At 54.4% G+C, this 9,767-nt stretch overlaps 1 protein-coding gene across 6 annotated transcripts; it reads left to right on the top strand.

Annotated features, from left to right (window-relative positions):
• Positions 1-1,873: 1,873 nt before the first annotated feature.
• On the top strand, positions 1,874-8,350 carry TAFA3 (TAFA chemokine like family member 3). 6 transcript variants are annotated; one of them, XM_053214624.1, is made up of 6 exons: positions 1,874-2,506; positions 3,756-3,809; positions 5,134-5,613; positions 5,932-6,081; positions 6,971-7,095; positions 8,203-8,350. In XM_053214624.1, exons 3-6 carry the CDS (start codon positions 5,583-5,585, stop codon positions 8,212-8,214), a joined length of 318 nt encoding a protein of 105 aa, XP_053070599.1. In that variant the 5' UTR covers positions 1,874-2,506; positions 3,756-3,809; positions 5,134-5,582; the 3' UTR covers positions 8,215-8,350. The 6 variants fall into 6 exon arrangements, with proteins under 6 accessions (XP_053070599.1, XP_053070598.1, XP_053070596.1 ...); XM_053214623.1 differs by having other exon boundaries at positions 5,134-5,249; XM_053214621.1 differs by having other exon boundaries at positions 5,134-6,081.
• The last annotated feature ends 1,417 nt before the right edge of the window (positions 8,351-9,767 follow it).

The following is a 9,767-nucleotide window of genomic DNA, read 5'->3' on the forward strand; positions in this document are numbered from 1 at the left end:
GGTGTGGCTGCAAATAGGCCACAGAGCCAGGACAGAGAGACCCCTAGCTCTAGCACCAGATGGTCATCAGGGATGTCAGCAGCACTCTTGGGCTCCAGAGCAGCACCCCCCACCCCCCGACTAAATCCTAAGGCTCTCCTGTCTCTGAACATCTTACCTCTGATCCCTGGCATCAGCACACCTCCTCCCTCCTCAGACTGCCCCAGAAACTGGTAAGAAGGTCATCACTTCTACTCATCCCTGAGGCAGCAGAAAGTGAGTGGGAAAAGTGGGTGGGGTAGGAAGGCAGACTTGGGAGATATTTTTCTCTGCTGAGAGCTGAGACTGCTCAGTGCCTGGCCCTGCCAGGAATGTGTGTGGCCCTAGCCAGTGAGGGCAACTGGGCATCCTCAAGACAGGCCCCTTTTATCCTAGGCCATGTGCAGTGGCTCAGAGTTCAGAACTAGGCTTTTCCCCTCTTACCTCTCCCCACCCCATTACTCCAATCCCAAAGCCCTCTTAAAGTAGAAGAGTGTTCCTCCTGTTAAGAGAAAAATTCACAGACCACTTCCTTCTTCCATTTGTCTAAGGCTTTCACATCCAAAATCTTACCCTGTAAAGAATTAGAAATTGCATTTATATTGTAGCTTATATAATGAACATACTGGCTCAAGTTTGGCTCTCAAGTTGGGGTTCACAGCCATCAACCATAGAGACCAATTATCAGCCCTCCTGCCTGCTCAGCCTCTACCTCATACCTCAGCTAGTCCCTTCCTGCCCCTGACCACACCATTCCTCCTGCTCTGGGCTGCCCGCCCCCACCCCCGGTACCGCCCCGCTGGCTTGCGGCCTCTTCCCACCTGGTTCCAGCTCCACTCTGCCTCAGTTTCTTTGGGGAAGAAGGGTCTGCTGTTGTGGGAAGGGGACAGAGGGAAGGACACCCTCTAGATTAGACATCAGCTAGAACTTTCCCATTGTGACGGGGTGGGTGGAGCAAAGATCATTTGCTCTTCCCACCTGGATTTTAACATTTTCATAGTGGAGGGCTAACATACCAATCTAGAAGTGCATTGTCTAATAGAATTTGATGCAATGCTGGGGATGTTCTGTATCTTTTCAGTACAGTAGTCCCTAGTTTCATGTAGCTATTGAGCACTTGAAATGTGGTGAGTGCAAATAAAGTGTTTAGGGGCACCTGGGTAGCTCCGTCTGTTAAGCCTCTGATTCTTGATTTCTGCTCAGGTCAAGATCTCATGGTTTGTAAGTTCTAACCGGCGTAGAGCTCTGGGCTTACCCAAGTGCAGGGTCCACTTGGGATTCTCTCTCCCTCTCTCTCTGCCCCTCCTCCACTCATGCGCAGGTACCCATTCACACGCACTCTCTCTCTCAAAATAAATAAATTTAAAAAAAAGAAACAATGTTTAGATTTTATTTAGTTTATATGTACATTTAAATTAAAAAATTTTTTGATGTTTATTTTTGAGAGAGAGACAGAGTGAGAGTGGGGGAGGGGCAGAGAGAGAGGGAGACACAGGATGGAGGCAGGCTCCAGCCTCTGAACTGTCAGCACAGAGCCCCATGCAGGCTGGAACTCACAAACGGTAAGGTCATGACCTGAGCGGAAGTCCCATGCTTAACAACCTGAGCCACCCAAGCGCCCCAACTTATATGTAGATTTATTTTTCTTTAGTTTTTCAAGTTTATTTATTTTGAGAGAGAGAGAGAGAGAGTGAGAGAAAGAGAGAGAGAGCATGAGCAGGGAAAGGGCAGACAGAACCAGAGGGGGAGAATCCCAAGCAGTCTTCAGGCTGTCAGCACAGAGCCAGATGCAGGGCTTGAACTCAGCTGTGAGATCGTGACCTAAGCGGAAATCAAGAGTTGGAGGCTTAACCGACTGAGCCACCCAGGCACTCCCATATGTAAATTTCAATAACCACTTGTGGTTAGTGGCCATCATTCTGGATAGTGCACTTCTAGAATCTTCAAGACTCAACCCCCCCTGGAGATCTTGGCAATCCCTCCTTATACTCAGCCCCCACCCCCACCCCAGAAGCCACAAGACGGAGAGTTTTCGGGGACCTCTCGGGCTTACCCGGCCTGCACCGGGGAGATATTCACCCGGACTGCTGCGGCGGGGGCCGGCCCGGCCCTCCTCGCTCTTCTTCCGTCGGCCGCCAGGGGCCGCTGCGCCCGCCTGTGCCCGCCCGCTCGCCCGCCGGGAGCTGTCCGAGAGGAGGCGGTGGCGCCCGCAGAGGGGCTGGCGGAGCGGGGGTGGCCCCCGGCGACCGGGAGGCGGCGGCAGCTGCGCGCGCCCTGGGCTGCCGGCGGGAGCCTCGGAAGGACCCCGCCTGAGCCTTGCGGAGCGGCGCCGGGCACGACCGTGATGCCAGTTTGGCCGGAGCCCCGTCGCCTGCCGGACGCCGCAACTTGGTGAGGGACACAGGGCTCCAGACTCGACACGCACCCAAGCCGGCCGCTCCGGCCCGAAGTCCGCCTTTTGGAGTCTTGGTGCCGGACTCAGAGGCAAGTGGGCACCGCCGTGGGGCAGATAGATCCGGAGGGTGGGGGCTCAGAATTTGGAGGAGTGAGCGAGCGCTGGAGGAGGCCGGGAGAAGGCAGTGCAAGCTTAAAGGCTCTTGTGGTCCACATCCTCGACTCCACGCTGGTATGCGGGCTGCTAACTCAGCCTCCCCATAGCCTGCATCTTGGGTTTGGGAAAAACAGCCTGGCAAACTGAGGCAGGAGAGTGGAAGCCCAGGAAAATCTCAGAAGCTTCCCTTCCCCGCCCCCTCCACCGTCTCTCTGAAGGAGGGAATAGAATTCCAGAGAGCTCAGCCCAAATGCACGCTGCCCATCTTTTGGGTCTTGGGGCTCATGGGAGAGTTGGCTTGGAGGGTGTGGCAGCTCAGAGAGAAAAGGGATGAGAACTGCCTGAGAGAAGACAAAGCTGGATTTGTAATGATGGGAATGAAGGTTCCTGAGGGCGACGGAGAGGAGATACCTACTCAGAAAAGAGATAAACCTTCTAGGAAGCTCTTGCCCGCGGAGCACACTCCTGGGGTATTGGCACCACTTCCTCCATCCATCCCCATAGTCCTCTCTGGGCCCCACCTTCCCACCTGCCTCCGCTCCACCTCCCCTCAGAGGCTGAGGGATGAGAGGCCATAGGGAGAAATGGAGAAGCTGTTGAGCTGGGGCCCCTGAGGCTAGAGACTGAGAGGAACCCCATTCTAGCCCTCTGGAAGGGAACTGGGGGTGAGGGTGACAGAGCTGAGCCAGCTCTGTGTGAGTCCAGGACAGGGGTGCAGTGAGGGTCGGGGGTAGAGACAAAAGGATTCAAGACCTTAGGGTCTTTTCCAGGTGTCTCTTGGAGCAGAATTCTGTCAGAGCCTGCTCAGGAATCCTTCACTGGCCTTCAGCTCCCCCCACCCCCCACCCCAAGGCCAGAGCGGAGATAACTTTGATTCCTAGACCCCTCTCTACCATCCACCCCACTTTACCCTATCCCCATCCCCCCCCCCATTGGGCAGAGGAACCCTTAGGTTGCTCAGGCTAGCTGCCCTACCTGTTCCCACAGTCTGCAAGGATCCCTGCGAATTCCTAAGGCAGAGGAGAGACTCTGTGTCCTGCCCTGCACCTTGGGGAAGCATCAGAATTGGCCTCTACTTCAGTGCCACCCCTTGTCCTTACCCGGGCCCTCCCTCACCCCCTACAGGACCATGGGCTCCTTCTAACCCTTGCAGGCCCCAAAGAGTCTTTCTTACTTGTCCAGGTAGAGTGAGTCTGAGGCCAGTGGATGAACAGACAGAAGCTGAAAGATCCCCAAAAAGGTGAGTTGAGGAGACAGTTGACATGGGAGACCGTTGAAGTGGGGATGGGGGTGGGGGGGGGCGGTGGTACAGAAATCAAGCACTCTGTCCAAAGTTCTGGCATTTGGCTTGGCCTCTGGTGTTCCCAGGACGGTGCTGACACCTGAGGGACCCCAATAATGTCCCAATGGGCCAGCAGTGCAGCAGAGAGGGTGGTCCAGGCTCCTTCTATGCCTGGGCAGCTCCCTGCTGCTCTATGCCTCTGCTTCCTTGGGATCCCCTCCATTTCCGGTTCCTCCTCTGGGATAGGTGGGAGGCGGGACCCATCAAGGATGGGGGAAGAGGAGAAGCAAAGTGGTGCAGGAGGAATAGGGCAGGCCTCTGCGCTGTGGGCCTCTGCCACCCAACATGCTGCCTGGCCTTGGACAGTCATTTGACTTCTATTAACTATTAGCCCTAGTTTCATTTCATTTCATTTCTTTTTTTTTTTTTTAATTTGAATCTGTTTAAATTGAATTGCGACCACATTCCCACAGTTCAAAACCCGAAAAAATAAAAAAGCAATAGATAAGTCTCCCTTCTACCTCCATCTCTCAGCCAACCAGTTCCCCTTTTTGGTGGCAATCAATGTTACTATGTTTCGTTGGTACATTTTCCAGGGCTAGCTTATGCATATTTAAGCAACATATATAATCTTTCCCTTTTATGCATTTAATACACACCATCCTGCACTTTGCTTTTTAACCCCTTAATGGTGTATTATCGTTAGAGATCGTTGCATGGCTCAGTACCTAAAGCATTTCCTCAGTCTATTTTATAGCTGCCTGGATGTAACTGCATTTGTACAGATGCTCCACAATGTATTTAGCCCATGCTTTATTGATGGCTGTTTAGGTTGCATTCAGCCTTTCGAGTATCAGTTTGCTCATCTGTCAAATAGGTACAAATAATCCTACTTTGTAGGACAGTTGTGAAGGCTGCAAGGGCATGTATGTGAAGTGCTTAGGTCAAGGGCTCAAAAACTGGGAGTCAGCAGTATGGTTCCTTCTGTGTCACAGCCCTCCAAGGGACCACATCTGGTTCATCCTTCAACACCCTCTTAAATGCTATCTCCCCTACAAAGCTGTCCGTGCTTTTCCCAGCAGGACAGTCTCCCTGCTCCCTGTCCCTACTGTAGAGCTCACCACTTTGTATGGTTTGTGCCAGGCCGGGAGTTGCCTGGGGACAAGGTGTGCATGTCCTGCCCACCTCTGTGCCTCCCAGAGCGCGTGGCACAGAGGTGCTGGGGCTGGACTGTGGGGAGCTCCTGCCCAGAGTTGAGCAGGGTGTGTGCTTCGCTCCGCAGGATGCGTGAGAGGACCTCTCAGAACTGGAGCACAGGCCCCTGGCTGCTGGCACTTTACCTGGCCTGGCTGTGGACCCTCCTCGCCTCAGCTTCCTTGCAGCCGCCAACTCCCACAGGTTTGGGGGAGGTGGCAGAGCCTGGGACAGGGATTCTCAGGATGCCTGGAGAGCTGGACATCACCCCACCCTATTCCACACAGGCAGATCTCCGAGGCTGAGGGTGCAGATTCTAGGGGCTCTGACTCCTTCTCTGGTTTTCGCCCAGGAATATCCACCCCCCCCTCTGCTATCCCAGCCCAGAGAAGGTGTGGGCAAACCCCTTGCTCACCTTTCCTTCCAGGCCAGAAGGTGTTCTGCAGGGAGAGAGGCCCTGGGGTGGAGGCTTAAGTCTTGCCTCCTGGCCTAATTCTGTGGTTTTCCTTCTGGGATGGCTAAAGCCTGTGTAAGCGGATGATCCTCTCCACGATCCTCTCCACGCATTGTAAGCCCCCGGGGCCCTTGCCCTCAACTGGACAAAACCAGAGGAAGTGGGGGCTGGTGGGGAATCCTACCTCTCTTCCACCCAAGGGCCAGGCTCCGCCAAAGAGGGCTGAGTGTGGCCTGACTGGGGAAGAAGGAAGGATAGGAACACTGAAGCAGCAGGAGGATTTCCTGTGTTTCCTCCTCCCCTGCAGTTGGAAATCTCTTGAACACCCCTCCCCTCGGCGGGGAGGAGGGCCTGGAGGATGTGCAGGGCAGGTGGGAGGGGAGCAGGGTTGCAGGCCTGGGCTGGGCACCTCATCTTGTCTGGCCACTTCAGTCCTTGTGAAGCAGGGCACCTGCGAGGTGATTGCCGCTCATCGCTGCTGCAACCGGAACCGCATCGAGGAGCGCTCCCAGACTGTCAAATGCTCTTGCTTTCCCGGCCAGGTGGCCGGCACCACGCGGGCAAAGCCCTCCTGCGTGGACGGTGAGTGAGAGGCCGGGACCCGGCGGGGAGGGCCCGATCACAGAGATAAAGAGGTCTGTCTAGGCCACACCATCTGCTCGGGATATGGTTTCATACCATCCCAGGGCTTTGGCAATCAGTCTCAAATGCTGGGTACCTCTGGGGGGAGGAGGGCAGACGGACCATCCCCACTTCATCCCTCCCTCTCATCCACATTCACTGCCAGGCGCTATGCAGACGCATTCTGTCACATGAATCCTCTCACATAGCCTGCCAGACTCACACTTAACTCCCCCAGACCTTGACCTCTCCTCCTGCGCCTCCGAGGTCTCTTACACACACACACACACACACACACACACACACACACACACACACACCTGCCCATTCTCCTGTGGCCTTGACCTTCCCCTCACATGGACACAGATGTTTCACTCACCCCTCCCCCCCATGATTGCACCCATGCTCGTAGGCTCACACTCACGTGACCATGTTGTAAACGTGCCCACTTGTGCTCACATGCAAGCCTGCTTTGCACGCCTGCTCTGTGGAGCCCTTTCACACTTGCTCACATACACCAAGTGGGTATGTTGAAGACCGTGCCTCTCTGCTAATGCCATGGTGACTCAACTGAAGGGTTCCTTGGAGAACTTCCCCTGCCTTCACCCCGTGCTGTCTTGGCGACATGTAGGGGTCAGTGGGATTGACTTTGATACAGTTGTGTGCCCCAGCCTCAGCCTGAGTACTGCCTTTCTGAGCAGCCCGGAGTAGGGGAAAGACAGGGGAAGGCAGGGCTCACAGCCAGCGGTGTGCAAACTTGCACTTCATTCCGCACAGACTCCCCGCCCTTGACTGCACGCTGTATTCCAGGACAGCTTAGAGCTGCCCTCACTGCCTCCTGCTCCCACAGCCTCCATCGTCCTGCAGAAGTGGTGGTGTCAGATGGAGCCCTGCCTGCCGGGGGAGGAGTGTAAAGTGCTCCCGGACCTGTCGGGATGGAGCTGCAGCAGCGGACACAAAGTCAAAACCACCAAGGTATCCAGCGATGGCCACTTCACCCCACCCTACGCTTCCCCTATCACGTGGGCTGGAACCGGGGGGCACGGGAGCCTGGGAGTGTAGGCTGTCGGCATCCCAAGGGGAGATCCGTGAAACATGTGGGCACATCCATGGTCAGTCCCCTGGACTATCTCGACTCCAGGGACTGGAGTTAGGGCCTCTGGATTTGAAATCTTATGTGTCCTGGGCAAATCCCTAATGCTCCATATGCCTTCGTTTCCTCTTCTTCCCAGGGCGAGTCTGACTCCCAGAAAATGTCAGGTCCTTAAGAACGAAGTAGAGAATTAGGAAATTGTTCAGATAATTCTGAGGGGAATCTCTGCCCACCCACCCCTGCTGCAGACCCACCCCACCCCCGGGATTAACTCCCTGCAGCTCACACCTGTCCTCCTCTCATCTTACTGCAACAGCACCCAAGAGGATTATTACTTTCATGGTTTGCTGCCTGCCCCGCAGAACAAGGGGTAATGAAAATTTTATCAAACTCATTAGCAATTCCATGTGTGTCATGACTAATCAGTTGCATGGCTCTGTCATCAGCATTTGTGCAGATCAGTGACACTTGGGGCAAGCCAGAAGCCTGCCTTCTGCCTTCCCTTCCCACCACCACACAGAGCAGACAAGCAGACATGTAAACAGAGAGGAGAAGGTGGCCTTCAGGGTTCTGAAGAGAGCAACATATTCGTAGGACACAGAACAGGAGGAGTTACGGCAAGAAAAAGTGTGACTAGATGTAAAGCAGAGCATCCTGTCTGCAAGCAGGCAAGGGAGACGCCATCCTGAGTATAGTCAAGACCGGAAGACGGCGAGACCCGCCAGAGAGCTCGTGACATTTGTCACTATTTTATAGGTTTGGGTTTATAGCCTATAGATTGCGGTGTTTGCAGTTTGGTTAGCCACTCTGAAGCAAGCAGTGGTGAGGGGTGCTTGATTTATGTTTGTGTGGGCCACGCCAGCCATGCTCTCCCAGCCTGCACTGCTTTAGGGAGAAGGGATCAACAGCAACGACCTTTATATGACCTACATCTCCTGGGGAGTCTTGGGCATTCCCTTCTCTAACCTTCCCCATCACCCTCTCTCTAGGTCACAAGATAGCTCCTGGGGTCATGGCCTGGACAAGACAGCTTGACTGAGCCCTGGACTGAAGAATGGTATCGTTATCAGCCAGCAAAAATGGAGATTCACTTACCTGGACACATGCTCTGTGCCAAGTGCAAGATCACTTTTTCCAGGGACATTTCAACTGAGTTGCTCAGCCGATAAGGACGGATCTCCGGCCACATAACTAGTGTTGTGCTCGGTTCTCCTGGGGGACCCAGAAGAAGGTCAAGTTACCGTCCCTGCCCTTGAGGGATGTCCAGTCAAATTGGAGAGTTGTTGGAAGACAATTGAGCTAATTTAGGTTAAGACACTGTGTGCGGCTTCCGGGTCACATGCTGTGGGCCTGTTGGGGGTGCGAGGGTGAGACTCCCACGGCCCTTCAGCCACCTCCTCGCCACAAGGCATGAAGACAAGAGGTCACATCCACCCCCCTCCACTTCCCTCCCTCACATGGGTCTGAACACCCAGCAAGCTGCCAACATGCTGAGGGGAAACCCCCTCCCCTTGATGAGAGACCAGCTGTATCTCATTTGCATGGGACCGGGTTGACTTGGGGAAGGAAAGCTGAGATGAAGCCAGTCAACTTTCCAGCAAAGCTTCTGCAGAGGTGTGGCCTGGTTTGGGCTGTTCATTGGGTATGGGACGGACAGGACCTTAAAATTACCACCATCCAAGCACCTCAGTTTTTGTTTGCTTATTTCAACAGATGAGGAAGCTGAGTCCCCGAGACTAAGATGAGTTGGTCAAGATCTCCCAGTTTGGGCTCCCAAATCTCTCAGACCTTTCACTTAGCCCAGATGTGGGATTCCAACCTGGGCCTTCCATGTTTGCAGGAACAGGAGGCTGCAAAGGACTGGCAGGAGAGCAGCACCATTTTTCTTGGGAGATGCCAGAACAGGTCCTTGTTATCTGAAGTAATCCAGAATACCTAGATGCTAGGTGGGACCACCGGATCTCCACTCTGCCTTCAGCCTCCAAAATTCCTAACAGCCCCCATGACAGCTCAGAGGTCACTTGGCCCAGTTACACCTGAGACACTCTGAGCTGGCAGCCCTATTGTCTAGGCTGATGCATCCCTCCCCGAATGCTTAGGCTTGTACGTAACTCCCAGAGGCTCTGGCTTCAGGAGAGGCTCTGGGTGGAGTCCAGAGATGGTCACAGTCCTCTCCCTTCAAAGGCCCTGCTGGGCAGTAGAGGAGCCCTTGCGGGGCTGGATGGAGTCTCTGTCCAGGATTGAGGTTTGTCAGAGTCAGAATGACACGCAGGCTTCAGAGACTCAGAGATACGGGCTAGTTGGATAGCTCATCAGTAAAAGAATTACAGGCTCAGTGACTGTGAAGATGAGCTGGGATCAGCTGGGATCACCAGGATCACAGGGTGTGTGTGGAAGGGAGTGGAGCTCGAGGGGAGGGGGGTCAGCAGAGACCAATGTTGAATTCTCCCCCCCCAGAGGATGGGTTGAGGCTGAATCTCAGCCTCTCCCTGCTTCTTTCCCTTCTTCCCCAAGCAGCCAAACCAAGACTGTTCACCCTAGTCGAGGGTTTATC

This window comes from Acinonyx jubatus, chromosome C1 (assembly GCF_027475565.1).
Source record: "Acinonyx jubatus isolate Ajub_Pintada_27869175 chromosome C1, VMU_Ajub_asm_v1.0, whole genome shotgun sequence".
Taxonomy (NCBI): Eukaryota; Metazoa; Chordata; class Mammalia; order Carnivora; family Felidae; genus Acinonyx; species Acinonyx jubatus.